Source organism: Cherax quadricarinatus, chromosome 52 (assembly GCF_038502225.1).
Source record: "Cherax quadricarinatus isolate ZL_2023a chromosome 52, ASM3850222v1, whole genome shotgun sequence".
Taxonomy (NCBI): domain Eukaryota; kingdom Metazoa; phylum Arthropoda; class Malacostraca; order Decapoda; family Parastacidae; genus Cherax; species Cherax quadricarinatus.
Window position 1 is genome coordinate 11,332,447 of NC_091343.1, and position 27,500 is coordinate 11,359,946.

At 35.0% G+C, this 27,500-nt stretch overlaps 1 protein-coding gene across 1 annotated transcript in view; it reads left to right on the forward strand.

Moving 5' to 3' along the window:
- The window catches only part of LOC138854198 (uncharacterized), a 141,953-nt gene that overhangs the window by 92,568 nt on the left and 21,885 nt on the right, over positions 1–27,500 (forward strand). Inside the window, exons 26-33 of the mRNA XM_070095991.1 lie at positions 1,211–1,263; positions 6,993–7,240; positions 7,787–8,023; positions 8,197–8,405; positions 9,212–9,367; positions 9,493–9,623; positions 15,146–15,323; positions 17,380–17,563. Of these exons, the coding sequence (XP_069952092.1) occupies positions 1,211–1,263; positions 6,993–7,240; positions 7,787–8,023; positions 8,197–8,405; positions 9,212–9,367; positions 9,493–9,623; positions 15,146–15,323; positions 17,380–17,563 (1,396 nt within the window). The remainder of the gene's footprint in view (positions 1–1,210; positions 1,264–6,992; positions 7,241–7,786; positions 8,024–8,196; positions 8,406–9,211; positions 9,368–9,492; positions 9,624–15,145; positions 15,324–17,379; positions 17,564–27,500) is intronic.

Below are 27,500 nucleotides of genomic sequence, written 5' to 3' on the forward strand. Positions count from 1 at the left end.
ACCACTGACCTCAGCAACATAATAGTTAAGCTAAGTATAATTTTCATTAAATGAAGATATTTTCTAATAATTCTTGAGCAGTTTACTAATAAGAATCTTTTAGCGACCTTTAATTTGGCAGAGTTCCTGAATAGGTTGAGTCAGAGACCTGAAGAAACCACTCGTGGCTAAACATTTTCTTAATGAATGTCATGACCAGTGCAATTGTGGTTTTTACCTATAAAGGAAGTGTTTTGCCTGGAACCAGCTTAAGAGATCATTCGAATAGTTAAATTTTTTTGGGTAATGTAAGGTTGTAGGTGATTAACTGTTGTAGATCTCCATGTACGTATACCATAAGTGAGGAAATGATAGATTAGAGAGTAGTTCAGGGTAAGGAACGTTTGCAGTACATAGCGAATTTTTGAAAGAATACCCAGAGTATTGGAAATTTAGAAGTATGGACGTTTTTAAGAAATCTGTGCGAGACAGTGAACGGAAAAAAAGCAGACTTGCTATAACTTGAATATCTCTTCTGATAAGATAGAAACTTTAAGGCTAATATAGTTAACTTATAGGAAGGTTCGTATTGTTATTAGTGAGTAGGTCCCGTTTTGAACATTAAATTTAAGGTGTTGGAATAATTTCTGTGCGATAACTCAAAAATGCCTCTTCTCATCGGCTTCACACTTTCAAGGCTGTTGTATCTTGCTTAGAAAACATTCGGATTCTGATTGTGCTTCGTGAGAGCCAAGTTGTCAACATTATAACTTAGGATACTTCAGAGTGGCACTACTGAACAGTTTCAAATTTATATCATTAATTCATCAAACTCCAAGAAAGATTTCGTTTCATTTTATTTTGTTGAAAATAAAATTTCAAGAAATTTATGTTCACTTGTTTTTGCTAGACAATGGCAAAAGTAGACAAGTGGGAATGAAGAACCTGGTACCTGAGAATCCTTTCAAATGACCGTTTTGCTAAAGGTTGGGATTTATCAAGTACACAGGACTGAGCAAATACACAGTTTTTTAAGGTAAACGAGCACCACGAGGTCAAGTTTGGACAAGGATATACCACACACAAGGTCATTGCAAGAACTTGTCACACAGGAGGTGGGGGTAAGGAGAGTTTGTTTGTTATAAGAATCGTGGACAACAGGTCCAGCCAACATGCATATCCCACAGTTTTGATCAAAGTTTTTAATGAGGTGAACCACTGCTGCTTCCAGAATTCTGCGTCTGGTTTATCGTTCTCGTGGTGTGACAGCTGTGATCGTCCTCAGTCAGTGACCACAGGGGGAATGACTTACGAAATCGTAATGACACGACTGCAAGCAAACCATACCACTGGTGGCGTTAAAACCCGCGATCAGAGAGTCACAAAACTCCAGACCGACGCGTTAGCCACGGGGCCAGCTAGCTACAATAAGATTCATCCAACTAGGTATATTTCTACACCATACGACGGTGTAGAAATATACCTAGGTGTAGAAATATACCTAGCTGGATGAATCTTATTATAGCTAACTGGGCCAGTGACTAACGCGTCGGTCTGGAGTTTTGTGACTCTCTGATCGCGGGTTCTAACCCCACTCTTGGTATGGTTTGTTTACCATAGAATGAATGCTACGATGGACTACGCATACGTTGTTGTATCTATCCTGCAGACATATTTAATATTCATGGTGTATCTACCAGTCTCTCCGACTTACAATTTATCGCATCCTCCCTTTTATAGCCACTACACGCAAGGGTCAGTAGAGAAGTCAGTCTCTTGCTTACTAGTGATTATTTTGTAATCAACAATTTAGCAGTTGAATTCGCAACTCCACCATCATAACGGAGCAAATATAAGTAGGTGTAAACAGTTTATCAGCAATCTAGAAGCATGGCACGCATCAAGAGATGCCACATCACACCTGAACTTAATTGATCTACAGGTCATAAAGGTCATAAAAATTGAGTCGTAAGTCACCAAGTTACGAATCAGTGAAAGAATTATTGCTGCACACTGCTGAAGATTTAAGGATTACTTGTAAACACTTTATATATATATATATATATATATATATATATATATATATATATATATATATATATATATATATATATATATATATATATATATATATATATATATATATATATACCTCTACTAGTGGCCTACATCTCACCTCCTGGGGGTATATAAGGCTCCATCCTGTCACTTCAACTCCATATTGTTTCAGACTATGGTACAATACTCCTCTCCAGACTGAGGGACTGACCACCTCAAAACTTCAAGGGTGATGGACTGATTACATCGTCTTCAAGTCTCTTCTGCTTCTATCAACTTTCCTGTACTCGACTGAAGAAGCCTACTGTGTTAGGTTCAGAATGATTTTTGCGAAATTACTGCATATGCAAATTTTCGCTTGCCTTATTCGGCAAGAAGAGCGTTGCTATTTAAGCCAGAATCGCAAGATTTATCTATTCAGCACGATATATATATATATATATATATATATATATATATATATATATATATATATATATATATATATACATATATATACGTATATATTTATATATATATATATATATATTTATATTTATATATATATACTTGTATATATATATTTATTTATATATTTATATATATATATACATATATATACATTTATATATATATATGTATATATTTATATATATATATATATTTATATATATTTATGTATATATATACATATATACATACATTTTATTTTTTATTATCACACTGGCCGATTCCCACCAAGGCAGGGTGGCCCGAAAAAGAAAAACTTTCACCATCATTCACTCCATCACTGTCTTGCCAGAAGGGTGCTTTACACTACAGTTTTTAAACTGCAACATTAACACCCCTCCTTCAGAGTGCAGGCACTGTACTTCCCATCTCCAGGACTCAAGTCCGGCCTGCCGGTTTCCCTGAATCCCTTCATAAATGTTACTTTGCTCACACTCCAACAGCACGTCAAGTATTAAAAACCATTTGTCTCCATTCACTCCTATCAAACACGCTCACGCATGCCTGCTGGAAGTCCAAGCCCCTCGCACACAAAACCTCCTTTACCCCCTCCCTCCAACCCTTCCTAGGCCGACCCCTACCCCGCCTTCCTTCCACTACAGACTGATACACTCTTGAAGTCATTCTGTTTCGCTCCATTCTCTCTACATGTCCGAACCACCTCAACAACCCTTCCTCAGCCCTCTGGACAACAGTTTTGGTAATCCCGCACCTCCTCCTAACTTCCAAACTACGAATTCTCTGCATTATATTCACACCACACATTGCCCTCAGACATGACATCTCCACTGCCTCCAGCCTTCTCCTCGCTGCAGCATTCATCACCCACGCTTCACACCCATATAAGAGCGTTGGTAAAACTATACTCTCATACATTCCCCTCTTTGCCTCCAAGGACAAAGTTCTTTGTCTCCACAGACTCCTAAGTGCACCACTCACTCTTTTTCCCTCATCAATTCTATGATTCACCTCATCTTTCATAGACCCATCTGCTGACACGTTCACTCCCAAATATCTGAATACGTTCACCTCCTCCATACTCTCTCCCTCCAATCTGATATTCAATCTTTCATCACCTAATCTTTTTGTTATCCTCATAACCTTACTCTTTCCTGTATTCACCTTTAATTTTCTTCTTTTGCACACTCTACCAAATTCATCCACCAATCTCTGCAGCTTCTCTTCAGAATCTCCCAAGAGCACAGTGTCATCAGCAAAGAGCAGCTGTGACAACTCCCACTTTGTGTGTGATTCTTTATCTTTTAACTCCACGCCTCTTGCCAAGACCCTCGCATTTACTTCTCTTACAACCCCATCTATAAATATATTAAACAACCACGGTGACATCACACATCCTTGTCTAAGGCCTACTTTTACTGGGAAAAAATTTCCCTCTTTCCTACATACTCTAACTTGAGCCTCACTATCCTCGTAAAAACTCTTCACTGCTTTCAGTAACCTACCTCCTACACCATACACTTGCAACATCTGCCACATTGCCCCCCTATCCACCCTGTCATACGCCTTTTCCAAATCCATAAATGCCACAAAGACCTCTTTAGCCTTATCTAAATACTGTTCACTTATATGTTTCACTGTAAACACCTGGTCCACACACCCCCTACCTTTCCTAAAGCCTCCTTGTTCATCTGCTATCCTATTCTCCGTCTTACTCTTAATTCTTTCAATTATAACTCTACCATACACTTTACCAGGTACACTCAACAGACTTATCCCCCTATAATTTTTGCACTCTCTTTTATCCCCTTTGCCTTTATACAAAGGAACTATGCATGCTCTCTGCCAATCCCTAGGTACCTTACCATCTTCCATACACTTATTAAATAATTGCACCAACCACTCCAAAACTATATCCCCACCTGCTTTTAACATTTCTATCTTTATCCCATCAATCCCGGCTGCCTTACCCCCTTTCATTTTACCTACTGCCTCACGAACTTCCCCCACACTCACAACTGGCTCTTCCTCACTCCTACAAGATGTTATTCCTCCTTGCCCTATACACGAAATCACAGCTTCCCTATCTTCATCAACATTTAACAATTCCTCAAAATATTCCCTCCATCTTCCCAATACCTCTAACTCTCCATTTAATAACTCTCCTCTCCTATTTTTAACTGACAAATCCATTTGTTCTCTAGGCTTTCTTAACTTGTTAATCTCACTCCAAAACTTTTTCTTATTTTCAACAAAATTTGTTGATAACATCTCACCCACTCTCTCATTTGCTCTCTTTTTACATTGCTTCACCACTCTCTTAACCTCTCTCTTTTTCTCCATATACTCTTCCCTCCTTGCATCACTTCTACTTTGTAAAAACTTCTCATATGCTAACTTTTTCTCCCTTACTACTCTCTTTACATCATCATTCCACCAATCACTCCTCTTCCCTCCTACACCCACTTTCCTGTAACCACAAACTTCTGCTGAACACTCTAACACTACATTTTTAAACCTACCCCATACCTCTTCGACCCCATTGCCTATGCTCTCATTAGCCCATCTATCCTCCAATAGCTGTTGATATCTTACCCTAACTGCCTCCTCTTTTAGTTTATAAACCTTCACCTCTCTCTTCCCTGATGCTTCTATTCTCCTTGTATCCCATCTACCTTTTACTCTCAGTGTAGCTACAACTAGAAAGTGATCTGATATATCTGTGGCCCCTCTATAAACATGTACATCCTGAAGTCTACTCAACAGTCTTTTATCTACCAATACATAATCCAACAAACTACTGTCATTTCGCCCTACATCATATCGTGTATACTTATTTATCCTCTTTTTCTTAAAATATGTATTACCTATAACTAAACCCCTTTCTATACAAAGTTTAATCAAAGGGCTCCCATTATCATTTACACCTGGCACCCCAAACTTACCTACCACACCCTCTCTAAAAGTTTCTCCTACTTTAGCATTCAGGTCCCCTACCACAATTACTCTCTCACTTGGTTCAAAGGCTCCTATACATTCACTTAACATCTCCCAAAATCTCTCTCTCTCCTCTGCATTCCTCTCTTCTCCAGGTGCATACACGCTTATTATGACCCACTTCTCGCATCCAACCTTTACTTTAATCCACATAATTCTTGAATTTACACATTCATATTCTCTTTTCTCCTTCCATAACTGATCATTTAACATTACTGCTACCCCTTCCTTTGCTCTAACTCTCTCAGATACTCCAGATTTAATCCCATTTATTTCCCCCCACTGAAATTCTCCTACCCCCTTCAGCTTTGTTTCGCTTAGAGCCAGGACATCCAACTTCTTTTCATTCATAACATCAGCAATCATCTGTTTCTTGTCATTCGCACTACATCCACGCACATTTAAGCATCCCAATTTTATAAAGTTTTTCTTCTTCTCTTTTTTAGTAAATGTATACAGGAGAAGGGGTTACTAGCCCATTGCTCCCGGCATTTTAGTCGCCTCATACGACACGCATGGCTTACGGAGGAAAGATTCTTTTCCACTTCCCCATGGACAATAGAAGAAATAAAAAAGAACAAGAGCTATTTAGAAAAAGGAGAAAAACCTAGATGTATGTATATATATATATATATATATATATATATATATATATATATATATATATATATATATATATATATATATGCATGTGCGTGTCTGTGAAGTGTGACCAAAGTGTAAGTAGGAGTAGCAAGATATCCCTGTTATCTAGCGTGTTTATGAGACAGAAAAAGAAACCAGCAATCCTACCATCATGCAAAACAGTTACAGGTTTTTGTTTCACAGTCATCTGGCAGGACGGTAGTACTTCCCTGGGTGGTTGCTGTCTACCAACCTACTACATATATACATATATACATATATATATACATATATGTATATATATATGTGTGTGCTGAATAGGTAAATTGGTGGGATTAGCCATATTGCTGAGTCATTCTGATGTTTCAGACTGAGGGAGGGTTGACTGAGCAATTCCCTGAGTTTATGGAGCACTTCAGCCAGACTCTCTCTAGACATCTGCTGGCACTCATCATACAGTAGATCGTCAACTCTTTGAGTGTGTATTCACTGTTGAATTACAGTATTCTCATATTTCACCATTCTTCATAACACTATTCTTGAAATGGTTATCTTGTGTTTAAATATGTACATGGTATAGTGTACATGATTCTGGTGATGGAATACATCTAAATTACTGTTTCATATCTGGTTTCTTTCCTCGTTTGACAGAGCTTTGGCTGGACTAAACTGGTTTATAGTGAGAATTGATACTAAAGGCTATAGAAAAATACAAACATTTTTGTATTACGCGAACCTTCTTTGACGTTTGAAAGAAAACTTCCAAGATAAATTAATCAACTCTTTTTCTACTTCTGAGTTCTCACAATCTGCATCTGTCATGTTTTCTTCGGTACCATTTCCATAACACTGCACATTATAATACTTTTCTTTTTTAACCACAACAGGTGTAACAGCCAGACTATACTATGACCAGCAGAGTACAGAAACTTTAACTATGGACATTAACCAATCTGTCTCCTTTGGGAAGAGGAACGGTTTGTATGTTAGCAGAGGTGTTGCATTCCTGCTGGGGCTGATCTTCGTGAGTGTTGTAGTGGCCACGGGACTTCTCGTTTACTACTATGCCCCGCATGTCAGGGAGTCAGGACAAGAGTCCCAGGACCTGAAAGACGACAGAGGACGTAGCCCACTAGTGAGTACTTGAATACCTTCAGGATTTCTGGCATGAGTTTTACAAGTGCAACTTAGTTTTGTTTTATGTTCTCTCACCTGTGTCCCAATCATATAAATGTTACTGCTGGTACGCATGTAAACTCGTTAGTCGTATATTAGTCAGAGAGTTCTGCTGAAGACTAAAAGTATCCAGATCACTGTCAAAGTTATATTTCATGATTTTTTTTTCTCGAGCTATCAGCTGTTGACTAAATTATTTGTCTTTCAGACATAGTTCCTGGCAAGTTTATACATTATTACCCTTTCAAAGGTTGTCGCCTTTATAAGGTAGCAAAGAGCTCTTGATTCATGAAATTTGAGCTACTCCGTCTTCCTCGGATAAAATCTAATTATCAGTCACTTGCCAAGAGGTGTTTGAGCCTTACATGTTTAGAGCTTCCTCGTGAATATAACTGTACATACTTTTATCTTAAGAGGAATGTTAATGAGAGTTAGAAACGTATTAACTTTTTTAATATCTGAAAATATGGTTAAATATTTAGCTGTGTTAACTAATGTCTTACAGCAACCTCCCACACACTCGCCTGTTGAGACATCTCCTGAAACACCATCTAAAGAGAAAATCAATGTAAGATTACCCAGAGCCCTCAAGCCTCTCCACTATATGGTCAAACTTCAACCTTTTATTAATGGCAACTTCAGCATCATAGGATACGTGGAGGTGGAGATGGAGGTTGTTGAGCCGACCTCCAACATTACTCTTCATATTAATGATATAATCACAAACAACGAAACCATCAAGGTATGTCTTGGAAAATATTGTTTAAGATAACAAAACTGTATAGAAACTTCTTTCACATCTTTACATCGTATAGATACGTAATCATGAGCGATTGTAAGGAATGATTAAAAAAAATAGTTGTATTGGGTCAGCAGTGCTGGAAATGCTCTTGATTTCGCCTTATAATTTTACAGTTGACACCTTCTGATGATCGGACGGGACCCGGGATAAGGATTTTAAGGCATCTATGTGACAAAGAACGAGAATTTTACATTGCCAAATTAAACAAGGAGCTAAAGCCTGGGAAGAAATATGTTCTTTCCATGGAGTTCGTTGGTTACCTCAATGATGATCTCGTTGGTTTCTACAGATCTTCATACACGGATGAACAAGGAAATGAAAAGTAAGATTAATTTGCGTATAAGCATTTTAGTTAACTTACATCTAGATTGAGACACTTATGCAACATATGGGAATCTTTATTCAGGAAACGTTTCGCCACATAGTGGCTTCATCAGTCCAATACAAAGTAGAAAGGCGTAAGGAGAGGAGGAGTTTGAGGTAATCAGCCCCTCAGCCTCGAGTCGATGTGTTCAGTCAATCAATCTTGTAGAATGTACAGCATAGGGCCGTAGACGTGGCTTATATACTGTAGTGAGGTAAGGTGAAGCAGGAGGAGGTGGGATCATAGTGGTACCATCCAATAGTCGAAGTAGGTCTTCATCCAAAGGTTGAACAAGTGATGAAGAATTCTTTGTAACAAGATCCCATGATGCTGCAGTGTCTGACAGTTGTGATGAATGGTTTGAAAAACCGACAAGTTGAAGATTGAAACACTTATGCAACATATGGGAATCTTTATTCAGGAAACGTTTCGCCACGTAGTGGCTTCATCAGTCCAATACAAAGTAGAAAGGCGTAAGGAGAGGAGGAGTTTGAGGTAATCAGTCCCTCAGCCTGGAGTCGACTGAACACATCGACTCTAGGCTGAGGGACTGATTACCTCAAACTCCTCCTCTCCTTACGCCTTTCTACTTTGTATTGGACTGATGAAGCCACTATGTGGCGAAACGTTTCCTGAATAAAGATTCCCATATGTTGCATAAGTGTCTCAATCTTCATCTTGTCGGTTTTTCAAACCATTCATAACAACTTACATCTAAACTCTCCATAATGAAAATTTTTGCATCGTACTTTCCTGTCTTTTAGATGGATCGCAGTGACTCAGTTCCAACCAACGGATGCTAGAAGAGCCTTTCCATGTTTTGATGAACCTGCGTTGAAAGCCACTTACGAAATTTTCCTGGCCAGGGAAGCTTCAATGTCTTCCCTTTCAAACATGCCAAAGTTTGAAACAATACCAATGTAAGATATTAGAATTTATTTTACACGAGTCTTGTGCTAAATTTAGCTTGTCAGTCATATACTGAACATAGGAAGTAAATGGTTAAAAATATTATTTACATATTTATTTGTTATTTCTTTCCCAGCGAGGGTCAAGATGGGTGGGTGTGGGACCACTTCAACACGAGCGTGCCCATGTCCACCTACCTGGTCGCCTTCGTCATCTCCGACTTTGCTAGCATGGAGTCCCACGACAACGATCACGTTCTCTTTCGAGGTAGGTTATAATGGAAGATTAATATTTAGTATAATTATGAATGTCGCACATCTGCCATGTGATGGAAAGAGACACAAAAGCAGTATAATGCAATTTTATCAACAATGTATCGCTCACACAGTGGGTTTCTTCATGTTAATGTAACCTGAAAAGCAGACTGCAAGGGAGTAGTAACCTTGTCGATAAAGAACTGTATTATACTACATTGTGTCTATTTCCATCGTGTCGGTATTTAATACCATCTCTCTCTGTCTAGCGTGATTGTTGAACTAATTGTCTATGTATTATCTGGTGCCCCAGCATCTGGGCCACTGTAGAAAAAGTCCTGGAAATGGGAAGTACATTGCCTGCACTTTAAAGGAGGGGTTTGGGAGATTGGCAGTTTGGAGGGATATATTGTGTATCTTTATACGTATATGCTTCTAAACTGTTGTATTCTGAGCACCTCTGTAAAAGCAGTGATAATGTGTGAGTGTGGTGAAAGTGTTGAATGATGATGAAAGTATTTTCTTTTTGGGGATTTTCTTTCTTTTTTGGGTCACCCTGCCTCGGTGGGAGACGACCGACTTGTTGAAAAAAAAAAAAAAAAAAAAAAAAATATATATATATATATATATATATATATATATATATATATATATATATATATATATATATATATATACATATATATATATATATATATATACATATATATATATATATATATATATGTCGTGCCGAATATGTAAAACTGGTCAATTAACAAGAACTCATTTAAAATTAAGTCCTTTCTAAAATTTTCTCTTATACGCTTAAAGATATATATTTTTCATTAATGTTAGTGTAAAAATTTTTAATTTTGCACCAAAAGAATCTTAGAAAACTTACCTAATAGCCTAACCTAACTACATATATTTTAGATTTGTTTACAGTAATTTAATACTAAACTAACACAGTGAAATATATTTCTTTCGTTAGGTTCAGAGTGATTTTGGCGAAATTATTTCATACACAAATTTTCACTTGTCCTATATGGCAAGATGAGCGTTACTATTTAAGCCAAGATCGCAATATATATATATATATATATATATATATATATATATATATATATATATATATATATATATATACATATATATATGTCCTGTCTAAGGGCAATGTGCGGTGTAAATATTATGCAGAAAATTCGGAGTGTGGAAATTAGGAGAAGGTGTGGAGTTACTAAAAGTATTAGTCAGAGGGCTGAAGAGGGGTTGTTGAGGTGGTTCGGTCATTTAGAGAGAATGGATCAAAGTAGAATGACATGGAGAGCATTTAAATCTGTAGGAGAAGGAAGGCAGGGTAGGGGTCGTCCTCGAAAAGGTTGGAAGGAAGGGGTAAGGGAGGTTTTGTGGGAGAGGGGCTTTTACTTCTAGCAGGCGTGCATGAGCGTGTTGGATAGGAGTGAATGGAGACGAATGGTATTTGGGACCTGACGATCTGTTGGAGTGTGAGCAGGGTAATATTTAGTGAAGGGATTCAGGGAAACCGGTTATTTTTATATAGTCGGACTTGAGTCCTGGAAATGGGAAGTACAATGCCTGCACTCTGAAGGAGGGGTTCGGGATATTGGCAGTTTGGATGGATATGTTGTGTATCTTTATACGTATATGCTTCTAAACTGTTGTGTTCTGAGCACCTCTGCAAAAACAGTGATTATATGTGAGTGAGGTGAAAGTGTTGAATGAAGATGAAAGTATTTTCTTTTTGGGGATTTTCTTTCTTTTTTGGGTCACCCTGCCTCGGTGGTAGACGGGCGACTTGTTAAAAAAAATTATATACATGTAAATATATATATATATATATATATATATATATATATATATATATATATATATATATATATATATATATATATATATATATATATATATATATATATATATATATATATATATATATATATATATATGTCTGTATATATATATATATATATATATGTATGTATATATTATTTATTTGTTTATTTATTTATATATAGTAAGAAAACATAAAGTCGTCCAGGTATAAAGTGTCTGCCACAGTAGAAATTTTTGGGAAATATTACATATAACGGATACAAAATCATACCTGCAAAAATAAGATAAATTTACCTTTAAGGTCTCTGAGTAGTCATCAATATTATGTTCATTTAGTCAGCAACAAAATATAAAAATAATAACCTACTGATAAATCTGAAGGCGAGTTTCTTCCTTTTGATCAAATTTAAGCCATTTTTTGATAGTGATGGAGAATTCTTTCTTGTGTGCTTTCCCTATATTGTAAAATTAATAATTTAAAATACTTGTCTTGCGACTAACAACAAAGCAATTATTCACTGTAAAACAAATTGTTTATATCTGTTTAATTGTGATGGTATTTAAGATATGAATAAATATAGACCCTTGAAGGAAGGTATCTTGATGCAGGTGAAGGGGCTTTGATCAAAGGAATTGAACCCATCATTTACGTCCTAGGGTCTGTTTCCTCCCATTCCTCAAGGCGTATTATAATTTCTACGGGTTTAGCGCTTCCTCCTAAATACAGTATATGGTAAGACTTAATAGAGCTGTGATGAAAAAACTTAGACAAAATGGTTTCTCTGTATAATAAACTAGCAGATAACAGTCGTCATTAAGTGTTCTCCACATCCAAATTGATGAGGAAGCGATTTATGGAGTCAATGATCGTTAACCAGAGTGTTGCTTCGCATAATTCAGTTTCCAAAATGATGATAAAGTTGTTGAAAATAGTATAAAATACCGATAAGTTGAAGATTAAGACACATGTGCAACAGTTGCGTATCTTTATTGATGAAAGGTTTCGCCTACACAGTAGACTTCTTCAGTCAAATACAAAGGAACATTAGAAATGACCAAAAACTCCAACGGCGGGTCATCTGACTAACATCTGCGTCAGGAAACACTTGTCTTGTTTCCTGACAAACCTTACCTAACGTCCAAGGTTGAGGGACTGATTACATCATTATTATTTAATTTCTGCTGCTCCCTTTGTATTTAACTTATATAATAGTGCCAAAATGATGCTAGTCATTTCCCTGCTGAAACAATTCAAATTATATACTCACCGTAAACTTTTTCTAGCTTCTAGTTTCAGAATTATAAATCTGATGCACAATTATCCCGCACACAGGAGACTGAAGCTTATGACGACCTTCCAGTCCTACTTGGGCCATTTTTTTTAAATCTGATATTAATTGAAAAAAAAATTTCTTTTATACTTTACAAGGAAAAATAGGTTCATGTCTGCTAAATGCATTTAAACACCCTAAAGACTTCACCTTAAACAGGCAATTTTTTGTCGCAGAAAATATACATAGAGTTGTATATCTCTCAGTATATATGCTGAGGGTTTACTTTAATCCCTGGTTTAGGAAGTAAAGTATTCTTGCGTGATGATGACAAGGTTACGTGCAGTCTTAATGAGCCTTGTGTAGTCGGTAGTCTTTAAACTCCATTAATCAACCACACAACCAGTTCTATACAACACCATTGGACAACTATATTTCCTCTACATTATTCGTCTTATTAAGATTTAAGTTTCCAAATAATCTAAAATGCTCATAAAATATAGACTGTGTATTAATTGATGATAATGATTATACATTTGTTCATGATAATGATCATTACATATTAATTCATGATAATGATTTATATATTAGTTCATCTTAAGGATTATTATATATCATGATTATATAACATTATAATTTTAACTACAGAGTATACAATTTTTTTAAGTTGTGGTAATTAAGGAAACATTAGATGATAATTAAGAAATATTTAGTTCATATAGGTTCGTTTACCTGCAGTTAACCCATATGAACATTTATTCCTTTTGCGCCTAGAACAGAACAAACTATATAAATCCTCGAGAATACGCAAAATTTTCAACTTGTCTTTCTCACTTCTCCAAATAATAGGTTGATATTTCACACATACACATACATGTATGAGTGTTCGTGTGTGTGTGCATGAGTATGCGAGCCCACGCGTGTATGCAAATATGTATGCAGGCACTTTCACATGCAAGCATTGCATCTGAATGAGAGTAGAAAGAAGAGTTTTATATGGTTTACCTGGCATCACACTTGTTCATCAGACAGAAGGAAGACCGATAATCTGTTTTTATATTATCTTTGGCGGAGGTTATGTTAGGTTAGGTAAGGTTAGGTTAGGTTAGGTTAGGTTAGGTTAGGTAAGGTTAGGTTAGGTTAGGTTAGGTTAGGTTAGGTTAGGTTAGGTTAGGTTAGGTTAGGTTAGGTTAGGTTAGGTAAGGTTAGGTTAGGTTAGGTTAGGTTAGGTTAGGTTAGGTAAGGTTAGGTATGGTTAGGTAAGGTTAGGTTTGGTTAGGTAAGATTAGGTTAGGTTAGGTTAGGTTAGGTAAGGTTAGGTTAGGTTAGGTTAGGTAAGGTTAGGTTTGGTTAGGTTAGGTTAGGTAAGGTTAGGTTTGGTTAGGTAAGGTTAGGTTAGGTAAGGTTAGGTTAGGTAAGGTTAGGTTAGGTTAGGTTAGGTAAGGTTAGCTTTGGTTAGGTAAGGTTAGGTTTGGTTAGGTAAGGTTAGGTTAGGTTAGGTAAGGTTAGGCTAGGTAAGGTTAGGTTAGGTTAAGTAAGGTTAGGTTAGGTTAGGTTACGTAAGGTTAGGTTAGGTTAGGTAAGGTTCGTCAGGAAACAGGACAAGTGTTTCCTGAGGCGGGTCTTAGTGGCGCAATAAACCTTTCCTGGATTCAATGCGTGATTTATTTTTACTACCAGAAGATGAAAGTTATGGTCAAAATAATAATTAGAGAACATTACTATTATTTTTGCACATATATGTCAATGCTCTTAAGAATATTTTTACGTCTTTAAATTTTTTTCCTTCATTGTTATTATCTTGTGTATATAAGTATACGAGTTCAAATTTGAAATCTAGTTTTATTATTTATTTTATATCCAACTTTAACCGAAACTTTTGATGTAAAAGAATTCTGAACAAGTGAATTGCAACATGATTTTATGAAAATGGGTGACCCAGTGTGTAGCTAATGCTATTTAGTCAAGATCCATAAAAAGAGTTGAACTCAAAGTTCGTAAAAATGTCTTTGTGCGTTGTGCGCAGTCTGACAGTTATAAGTAACTTTGTAGAATTAAGAATATTTAATTGTTAAACTGGGAGTAGAATAAGAACTTGAAATGCTTATCAGAGATGAATGAAATCTTACAGAAAACAAATATCTGCTGGATTTAAAGCCTGTCGATTGTTTTAAAGCTTCACGTAATCTTTTAACTAGCAAAATTATTTAATTCCTAAAATAGGGATTAAAGTAAACTGTCAGCATACAAAATGTTGAGAGAAATAAGGCTCTTTGTGAATATATCCTGTGATCCGACTTGGTATATCTGGCGGAGCTGAAAGTAAAACAGTATAGAATTTACTTTGAACGCTTTGGTCTATACAGACTGAAATGTGACAGTAAAATTACAATGGAGGATGTTTTTGAAAATATTATCTTTCTTGCAGTGACGACTCGAAAATCTGCCATTGACCAGGCAGACTACGCCCTACTGACAGGTCCTAAAATTCTTTCTTACTACGAGGATTACTTCAACGTCTCGTTCCCTCTACCCAAGCTGGATATGATCGCACTTCCTGACCTCTCGGCTGCTGCTATGGAAAACTGGGGACTCATTACCTACAGGTCAGATATAACAACACTGCACTAGGCAAGGACTCGAACCCATGCTGCTTTGGCCTGCCTCATGGTTGGCGAAAACGCATGACTCCCTAATCCACTTTACCATACGATCCTTAAGAGTAGGGCATCCAGCGGAACTGGATGTGGTACTCCCTACCCATGGACACACGATGGTGTGGATGACTCTAGGCAAATTTCATTCTAGTCCCTGTTTGGTGTACTAGTTCAACTTGCAGTATTTTATATTATTGTAAGGATCGTGTGGTTCAGTGGATAAGGGCGTCATGTGTTTTTGCCCACCATGAGGCAGGCCAAAGCAGCATGGGTTCGAGAACTTGGCTAGTGCAGTGCTGTTATTGATCAATACCACTCGTTCGTGGTTACAATAATATAAAATACTGCTCGTTGAACTAGTACACCAAACGGGGACTAGAATGAAATTAGCCTAGAGTCATCCACACCATCGTGTGTCCTTGGGTAGGGAGTACCACATCCAGTTCCGCTGGATGCCCTACTCATAAGGATCGTATGGCTCAGTGATAAGGGCGTAATGTGTTTTCGCCCACCATGAGGCAGGCCAAAGCAGCATGGGTTCGAGTCCTTGGCTAGTGCAGTGTTGTTATTGATCAATACCACTCGTTCGTGGTTACAATAATATATATATATATATATATATATATATATATATATATATATATATATATATACCAATAACAACACTGCGACTAGCAGAGGATTCGAACCCATATCGGTTTGGCCCATCTCATGGTGAGCAAAAATCACACATGACGCTGTAACCCATGGAACCGCGCAATCCTGGAAGAATGATGTACTCAGTAGTACTAGGTGTTTTGGTGTCATCCGAGGACATACGGTGGTGTGGGGGTTTGAGCTAATTTCGTTCCCCTCCCCACACCACCGTATGTCCTCGGATAACGGTAAAACATATATATATATATATATATATATATATATATATATATATATATATATATATATATATATATATATATATATATATATATATATATATATATATATATATATATATATATATATATATATATATATATATATATATATATATATATATATATATATATATATATATATATATATATATATATATATATATATATATGTATGTATATAAAGGATATATATATATATATATATATATATATATATATATATATATATATATATATATATATATATATATATATATATATACATATATATATATATATATCCTAGGTAGTAGGTTGGTAGACAGCAACCACCCAGGGAGGTACTACCGTCCTGCCAAGTGAGTGTAAAAGGAAAGCCTGTTATTGTTTTACATGATGGTAGGATTGCTGGTGTCCTTTTTTCTGTCTCATGAACATGCAAGATTTCAGGTACGTCTTGCTACTTCTACTTGCACTTAGGTCGCACTACACATACATATACAAGCGTATATATACATACCCCTCTGGGTTTTCTTCTATTTTCTTTCTAGTTCTTGTTCTTGTTTATTTCCTCTTATCTCCATGGGGAAGTGGAACAGAATTCTTCCTCCGTATGCCATGCGTGTTGTAAGAGGCAACTAAAATACCGGGAGCAAGGGGCTAGTAACCCCTCCTCCTGTATATATTACTAAATGTAAAAGGAGAAACTTTCGTTTTTCCTTTTCGGCCTCCCTGCCTCCTTGGGATACGGCCGATGTGTTGAAAGAATGATATATATATATATATATATATATATATATATATATATATATATATATATATATATATATATATATATATATATATATATATATATATATATATATATATATATATATATATATATATAATTGCTTAGAATTTTTTGTTTCTGTCCTATATAAAACATATTAAATATAAGTACCATGTATTCCACCTCCTGAAATAATTCTGCTTTCCTAGTCAATTCACTCTCTTTGCGCCAAACGTAATCTGTGTAATTTAGTGCCTTAGTACTAGCATTATTAGTAGTATTATTATCATTATAATATGTACACAAAAAAATTATCATTGAGTCTAGTCCTATGCAGCGAGACAGCAATGCTGTATGATCCAGAGGTGTCGTCAGCGTGGAACAAGCGACGGGTAGCTTGGGTGGTGTCCCACGAGCTGGTTCACCAATGGTTTGGCAATCTCGTCACCCTAGACTGGTGGACAGACCTTTGGCTCAATGAAGGTTTTGCTTCCTTCATGGAATACATCGGTGTGGACCATGTGAGTTGCCTGCAGGGTCAGCTTTTAACACTGGGTGATGATAGGCAGGATCCTTTCAGTATATTTGTGGTTGAGAGGCAAAGGGAAGAGTGCGAGGCTATTTAAATATACTTCTACTTTATCCTGTTAAACTAAAATGTAAATAAAATTTAAGTTACATTAATTGAACCACAGAATGGTTGTTATCCAGATGCAAAAAAAAAAACAATAATTACGAACAATAGGAAGATTCTCAGTTGTGTAAAATGTGTTGTACCAGAAGGAAACTTAACTGAACTAAAATAAACTTTATTAATGTTGTACGATACTTACAAGTTCCTGAATAAGACACATGTGTAACATATAGATATCCTAATTGTAGAAACTTTTCAACTGCAAAACAGGCGTCTTCAGCCGAACGCAGGCGTATATAACCCTTACAGTAGTAGTTTTATCGTGATAAGTCCGACACCCCTGGGAGGAGGTGGTCAGTCCCTCAGGGTTAAGGTACAGGCATGCTTAAGTTGGCTACGCTGTTTCACCTCACTTATGGACTGAAGAAGCCTGTTGTGAAAGCGAAAAGTTCCGATAATAACGATAATAGGATGTTGCACATGTATTTTATTCATTTATATAAATTTATGTATTGAATAAACGCTTAAAATAACATAGAACATGAAATTTATACAATACGTTAAGCTTCCAATACACGCACAAAAAAGTGCATGATTATTTATGAACTTGTTGTTTGGTAAGACACGTATGCAACAGTTAAGTATCTTTATTTCGAAACGTTTCGCCTACACAGTAGGCTTCTTCAGTCGAGTACAGGAAAGTTGATAGAAGCAGAAGAGACTTGAAGACGATGTAATCAGTCCATCACCCTTGAAGTTTTGAGGTGGTCAGTCCCTCAGTCTGGAGAGGAGTATTGTACCATAGTCTGAAACAATATGGAGTTGAAGTGACAGGATGGAGCCTTATATACCGCCAGGAGGTGAGATGTAGGCCACTAGTAGAGGCATATATATATATATATATATATATATATATATGTATATATATATATATATATATATATATATATATATATATATATATATATATATATATATATATATATATATATATATATATATATATATATATATATATATATATATATATATATATATATATATATATATATATATATATATATATATATATATATATATATATATATATATATATATATATATATATATATATATACAGCAGAAAGGAAGTATGCCAGACATGAGGAGGTCAATGACATAAAGAGAAGCCTCGCCACAGTCCGTTGCCCAGCTCAACGGAAACCCCAAGTGCAGAGGTCTGACGGAAGTCAAAAGCGTCCTCATGGAGCTACTATACTACCCCGGAAGGATGGAAAGCAGATTGCCTGGGACTAAACCTGTGCTGCCACATTGGCAGACACCTACTTGCCATACTCCGAAGCTGAAGGGGATGGAGCTGCCAGCCACAGGGAGACCCAGAAGATCCGCAAATATGAAGACCTTCCCCCTCGTTATAACTTCATCCCATTTGGGTCGGAGACCCTTGGAGCATGGGGCAAGTGTGCTCTAAAGTTCCTCAAAGAGCTGGGTGAAAAGCTCGTTATAGAAACCAAGGACGACAGGGCGACCAGCTTCCTGTTTCAGATACTCAGTGTTGCGATCCAGAGAGGAAATGCCTGCAGCATTCCGTGCACGTGGCCCACCGCCGGGGAGCTGGACGAAGTATTCGAGATGTAGTGTGGAAAATACTGTATATATTTTCCAGAAATACAGTAGTTATATGTAAATAGAAGACCATACTGTATTTAATAATATTTATGTCATAGAAAACGGAAAGCCTGCGTCTGTGCAGAAGGACAGGCGCCATTGTTGTTTGAATGGAGTAAGACGTTAATTAATATTGTGAAGAATTTTTCGTGCTCTAGAGGTTAAAATTGGGTTGACACCTCTCAAATAGGAGACGAAATTGTTGGATGTGCATTCCTGCATAACTTGAGATATCAGGCGACTGGACAAGACCTCTCCAGGAACCTCAGATAAGCTCTCTAGATTTGTGTGTAATTCTGGCCAGCATTATTTTCATAGATTTAGTTAGAGTGAGGTTTTCTGAGTATGATACACATTAATCTCCAGTCAAATTGGTGAGTGATATTAAGATATATTTTCATTCTGTTATGTAATTGTGTATATATATAACCATTTATTATTTTTAATATACAGTCCACAAATTTATATATTTACCAGTATTCCTGGTGTATGTATATTTCATTTAATTAATAGGTCCAGAGCAACTTGTGAGTATGACAGTGGTAGGTATCGAAGGGGGACATTTTTGCAACCTAGGTGTCCCAAATTCCTATTTGTCTAACTGATAAATAATAATTATCTATGTTCATTTATTGTTATGTACATAATGATACATCCAAGTAAATGTAATTTTCCACATTTAATTTGCCCATTGGTCCTTCTTGAACCGGAGGTAATTAGTGAAGACATTAATTAGTTAATTACTTAATAATTATATGTGAAATAACAGAAGGAGGTGGATGTTAAGTTCACAAATTTACTTAATGTGTAGTGGATTATAATTATTACAATATTAATTTGGATAAGTCAAGTGTGGCTAAAGATTGTATTAATGTGTATAAGAGTATGTGTAATTGATAAGCCAAGTGTAGCTAATTATATTAATGTGTATATTAATTTTGCAAAGCCAAAGTGGCTAGGATTTATATTAATGTATTTGTATGATATTAATTTGATAAGATAATTCTGGCCAAGATTTATATCAGTGTATGTGCAATTGATAAGACAAGTGTGGCTAAAGATTATATTGTGTATAATATTAATTTGCTATGCCAAATTCTGGCAAGGATTATATTAATTTGTGTAATATTAATTTTGATAAGCCAAGTTTGGCTAAAGGTTTGTATTAATGCACATTTAAAATTATATTATAATTTCTTGCATGTGTAATTGCTAAGCTGAAGCAGAAGGGATTTATTCAAAGGTAGGTTGTGTCAGTGTTGTGAATTGTAATCAGTGTTATTAAGTTGAATTTAATACATTGCATCATGGCTGAAAATGAGGAAATTAATGTAGAAGACAAACATATCGAATATAGAGCAAATAGTAAATGTTTGGAATTAATGAATCAAGAAACTGTGAATACTGATGATTTAAAATTGTATTTAGATGCTTTAGGTAATAGATATGATTCATACAAATTATATTACAACAAATATGAAGGAGATTTGTTAGTAAACTGTGTAGATGAGACTGAAGTAGATCTCATGATTAATCAGTATTATGAATTAGAGGAAAAGATTCTTTCTTGTAAAAGTCAGGCCTTGAATAAATTAAAATGTGTAAACCAGGCAGTTAATCAGTCTGCTCCAACAAATATGTCTTTGCCAAAACTCCCAGAATTGTGTTTGCCTGTGTTTAATCCTGCAGAAAATTGGGAGGAATTTTGGTCAATTTTTAAAGCAGCTGTGCATGACAGGAGTGACCTAGCCTGTGTAACTAAATTATTTTACCTCAAAGGACAGGTAAGAGATGCTCACATACTCCTACAAGCCTTTCCCAATGTAAATGACTCTTACAAGGAAGCAGTTGACTTGTTGAAAGTCACTTATGGTAATACAGAACAAAGTAGGTTGGATCTAGTGAATATCATTGTTAATTTAAAATCTCCAGATCACACTTACAAAGGTTTACAGCAGTTTAGAGTTAAACTGGAGAGCACTCTCAAAACTTTAAGCAATAAATATAATCTGAAGAAATCGGATTGGTTATTGAGTGCCATAGTACAGAATAAATTAAGCTGTAAAACACTGGAATGTTTCTCGAACAAGTATAACAAGGGTTATCTTGGTCTGGAGGAAATAAGACTAGGTCTACAAGAATTAATTGTTCAGTTGCAGACCAGCCAACCAACTCATTTTAAAGATGCAAAACATAATAACTCTGAGGCATCTGTCAAGTTTCACAAAGGGAAATATTATCCCAGTGGTAATATTCAAAATTCATTTCCTAAAAATAGTTGCATAGGTGCATATCAATTAGCAAGAATCAGAAATAATGATTCTCCATAAGGTAAGAGGAATAAGTATCCTCCTAAGAGTAGCCCAGTTAATAAGAAACCAGTCAAAGAAAAGAGAGATTGTATTTTCTGCAAGGGTACTCATTCTTCTAAGAATTGCAATGCATACAATTCATGGAATGATAAAGTTGAAAGATTGGAGGAACTTGACAGATGTATCAGATGTTTAGGTAATCACAATGTAAAGGATTGTTATGCCAAATTAAACTTCTGTTATCAATGTCACAAAGGAAGACACCATATAGTCATGTGTAAGGGTCTATATGATAATGTTGATAATAATGATAATGTTGACAATCCTGACACAACAGTAGCTAATGTAAAAATTGCTGCTAATGTTAATAATGATGGTTTTGCTGAAGTAGCCTTACCTGTGTTACAGGTAAAAATTGATGATAAAAGGCATAAATCAAAAAATGTAAATGCATTATTGGACCAGGGATCCCAGCGTACTTTCATAAAACGTAAATGTCTTGATGGTATGAAAGTACAGATGGGAGATCCCACAACTTTAAAATTATCTGGTTTTCTCTCGGATAAAAGGTCTCAATTGTATGACACTGTTTATGTAACTGTCAGGTTGGGCAATGAGAAAAAACGTGTTAATGCAGTAATTGTACGTAGACTTCCAGAGAAAATAACTAGAGTAGGGCTTAGTAAAGCTACAGAAAGACTTTCACATAATGTAAATTTAGCACCTTCAGGTGTAAGTGATGATTCTGTAGGCCCAATAAATATTTTGATAGGTAGTGACTATTATGCCTCCTTTGTAAAGGGTATGGTAAAGAAATGTCGTGTCACCCTTTTGAAGACTACAGGAGGCCATGTAATGTATGGTAGGATTCCTAGTAATAATAATTCATGACTAGATGAAACTACAAATACCATAACTGTGTGTCTTACTCATGAAATCGTGCCCAGTATAATTCTTCCTTAGAGGATGGTGTTGAACCAGTGCATAAATTGTGGGAATTAGACAGCATTGGAATAAATGTAAATGAAGAAAGTCCAGATGATTCTTTTACTCAGGAGCAATACCTGAGAGATGTAAAATTTGAATCTGAACAATATTGGGTACGACTTCCGTGGAGACTGAACCATCCAGAATTGCCCACTAATTACAGAATGGCATATGGACAATTAAAGGCTCAGCTCCGCGAACTGAGTAAGACACCAGAATTGTTAACTGCCTATAATGATATAATTGCTGAACAATTAATTATTAAATTTATAGAAGAGGTACCTCCTGAGCAAGCCAAAATTTATGGTCACTATTTGCCCCATCACGGAGTGAAGAAGGATTCTAAGACCACTCCTTTGAGGATTGTGTTTAATTGTAGTGTCAGGAGTAACAAAAATGTACCTAGTTTAAATGACTGTTTGATGACAAGTCCGTCGTTGATGGAAAAATTAGGAGATATCTTATTAAATTTCAGGATGAAAAATTATGCCTTTACGGCTGACATAAGTAAAGCTTTCCTAAGAGTGGATTTACAAGAGGCTGACCGGGATTGTACCCGCTTCTCATGGCCTGAGAATCCTAGTGAGCCACTTAGCCCTCTGAAAACCTTTCTCTTTAGGAGGGTATTATTTGGTGCTACATCCAGTCCGTTCCTACCTCAAGCGATGATAAATGCACACCTTAAAAGTTTGGAAAGGCCATTGAGTAAAGTAATGAGCAAACAATTTTATGTGGACAATTTGCTGTGTGTGACGTCAACTGAAGAGGAACTGTTAATGACTTATAGAGAGGCTAATGAAATAATGCAAAGTGCAAATATGCCTTTGAGGGAATGGAATAGTAATTCGTCCAAATTAAAGAACAAAATAAGTAAAGATTACCCTGGAGATAAAGTGCCAAAATGTAGTAATGTATTAGGATTAACTTGGGATACTGAGAGAGATTTGTTAATGTTAAAACCTAATAATTACAGTACGCCCAATAAATTAACTAAGAGAGTCTTGCTTGCTGAAGTTTCCAAATGTTTTGATCCACTATGTTTAGTGTCACCCCTTACTATAAGAGGGAAATTATTAATTCAGGAAGCATTGAAACTTAAATGTGCTTGGGATGAAATTCTACCTGAGGAATTCATTAACAGGTGGGATGAATTAATTGGTGATTATGAGAAAATTCCAATGTTGGAGTTCCCACGCCGGGTGGCCAATCCAAATGGGAAAAATATACTCCACATTTTTTGTGATGCTTCAAAATTGGCATATGGAGCAGTTGCTTACCTTCAATATAATAGTGTTATTTCTCTTGTTATGTCTAAGGCTAAAGTGTCTCCAATTAAATCACGTACCTTACCTCAGTTGGAATTAACAGCCATTTATGTAGGTGTCAAATTAGCTAATTATATAAGAAATAAGTTGCAGGAGATAAATATTAGTGACACTGTAATTTGGTCTGATAATGAGGTATCCTTACAATGGATTTGTAATGGAAACAGTAAAATTGTGTACGTACAAAACAGAGTCGCTGAAATTAATCAGATGCAAGAGAAGTATAATAGTTTTGTTAAGCATATGTTAACGTTTAATCATATACCTGTTGAGGAGAATCCAGCTGATTTCTTGTCCAGAGGTTTACCTTATGCTAAATTTGTAAATGCTGTATCATGGTTTAAAGGACCGAGCTGGTTGGTAAATAAAGCTAATTGGCCTGTACAAAAGGCGTATATTACTCCTGTTAAAATTACTGTGACCACCTCTCCAATAGTTTGTCCTTCCTTAGCCATTGATATAAATAGGTATTCTTCTTTACCCAAACTAATCAATGTAACTAAGTTGGTGTTTAAATTTCTAAACAAGATGAATATATCATATAAGTTTTCACATCCTCTTGAGTATTGGATAAAGAGGGTACAGGAGGAAATCTATGGAAATGAGATTAAATTGATGATGGAAAGAAAAATTGTGAAAGGCTTCATAATAGAGAAATTGGGGCTGTACTTAGAGAACAGTGTAATTAGGTGCAGAGGTAGGTTACAAAATGTTGAATTGGGTGATTATGCTAAACACCCTATCTTACTGCCCAAAACTCATCATCTAACAAATTTGATTATTCTAAATGCCCATAAAAATGTAATGCATGGTGGGGTACAAGATACCTTAAATTGTATTAGGGAAACTTTCTGGATTCCACAAGGACGGCAAAGTGTAAAAAGGGTGATTAAATCTTGTGTAATATGTTGTCGTGTGGATGCCAGATCCTATATGTACCCAGGTCCTCCACCATTGCCAAATAAGCAATTTGAGTCGTTTATCAATGAACTCCGCCCAGCGGCAGTGTGGAAAATACTGTATATATTTTCCAGAAATACAGTAGTTATATGTAAATAGATGGCCATACTGTATTAATAATATTTATGTCATAGAAAACGGAAAGCCTGCGTCTGCGCAGAAGGACGGGCGCCATTGTTGTTTGAATGGAGTAAGACGTTAATTAATATTGTGAAGAATTTTTCGTGGTCTAGAGGTTAAAATTGGGTTGACACCTCTCAGATAGGAGGCGAAATTGTTGAATGTGCATTCCTGCATAATTCGAGATATCAGGCGACAGGACAAGACCTCTCCAGGAGCCTCAGATAAGCTCTCTAGATTTGTGTGTAATTCTGGCCAGCATTATTTTCATAGATTTAGTAAGTGTGAGGTTTTCTGAGTATGATACACATTAATCTCCAGTCAAATTAGTGAGTGATATTAAGATATATTTTCCTTCTGTTATGTAATTGTATATATATATATATAACCATTTATTATTTTTAATATACAGTCCACAAATTTACATATTTACCAGTATTCCTGGTGTATGTATATTTCATTTAATTAATAGGTCCAGAGCAACTTGTGGATATAACAGTGGTAGGTATCGAAGGGGGACATTTTTGCGACCTAGGTGTCCCAAATTCCTACTTGTCTAACTGATAAATAATGATTATCTATGTTCATTTATTGTTATGTATATAATGATACATCCAAGTAAATGTAATTTTCCACATGTAACTCTGAGTTGTTATCTATGTTGTTTTACTTTTTATTGTATTTTCGTGAATGTTTTGTCAATGTATTTCGTCTTGAAATAAAATATATTTTAAATATAAGGGGGTGGTAGGAGAAAATTCTCAAACATCTTCAGGGAGAACCTTGAGTTTTTCCTGAAGCAAGTTTATTCTTTTCTCTGAGGATGAGGGTCCCCACGACAGTTCTGGAGGTGGTACCTCGGTGGGAGACGGCAGACTTGTTGATGAGCGTTGCTATTCGGCACGACATATATATATATATATATATATATATATATATATATATATATATATATATATATATATATATATATATATATATATATATATATATATATATATATATATATATATATCGTGCCGAATAGGCAGAACTTGCGATTTTGGCTTAAATAGCAACGCTCATCTTGCCATATAAGACAAGTGAAAATTTGTGTATGCAATAATTTCGCCAAAATCATTCTGAACCTAACGAAAAAAATACATTTCACTCTATTTGCTTAGTATTAAATTATTGTAAACAAATCTAAAATATATTTAGTTAGGTTAGGCTAAAATAAATTGTTTTTTTATAAAAAGGTTAGGTAAGTTTTCTAAGATTCTTTTGGTGCAAAAATTAAAAATTTTTACATTAACATTAAAGAAAAAATATATCTTTAAACGTATAAGAGAAAATTTTAGAAAGGACTTAATTTTAAATGAGTTCTTGTTAATTGACCAGTTTTACATATTCGGCACGAAATATATATATATATATATATATATATATATATATATATATATATATATATATATATATATATATATATATACATATATATATATATATATATATATATATATATATATATATATATATATATATATATATATATATATATATATATATATATATATATATATATATATATATATATATGTATATATATATATATATATATATATGTATATATATATATATATATATATATATATATATATATATATATATATATATATATATATATATATATATATATATATATATATATATATATATATATATATATATATATATGTCGTGCCGAATATGCAAAACTGGTCAATTAGCAAGAACTCGTTTAAAATTAAGTCCTTTCTTAAATTTTCTCTTATATGTTTAAAGATATATTTTTTTCATCAATGTTGATGTAAAAATTTATAATTTTGCACCAAAAGGAACTTCGAAAACTTACCTAACCTTATTATAACAAGCGTAATTTATTTTAACTTAACCCAACTAAATATATTTTAGATTTGTTTACAGTAATTTAATACTAAAGAAACACAGTGAAATATATTTTTTTCGTTAGGTTCAGAATGATTTTGGCTAAATTATTGCATTCACAAATTTTCACTTGTCCTATATGGCAAGATGAGCGTTGCAATTTAAGCCAAGATCGCAAGTTCTAACTATTCGGCACGACATACACATACATATGTCGTGCCGAATAGGCAGAACTTGCGACCTTGGCTTAAATAGCAACGCTCATCTTGCCATATAGGACAAGCGAAAATTTGTGTATGCAATAATTTCGCCAAAATCATTCTTAAGCTAACGAAAAAAAATACATTTCATTGTATTTGTTTAGTATTAACTTACTGTAAACAAATCTAAAATATATTTAGTTGGTTTATGCTAAAATAAATTGCTCTTGTTATAATAAGGTTAGGTAAGTTTTCTAAGATTCTTTTGTTGCAAAATTAAAATTTTTTTCATTAACATTAATGAAAAAAATATATCTTTAAACATATAAGAGAAAATTTTAAAAAGG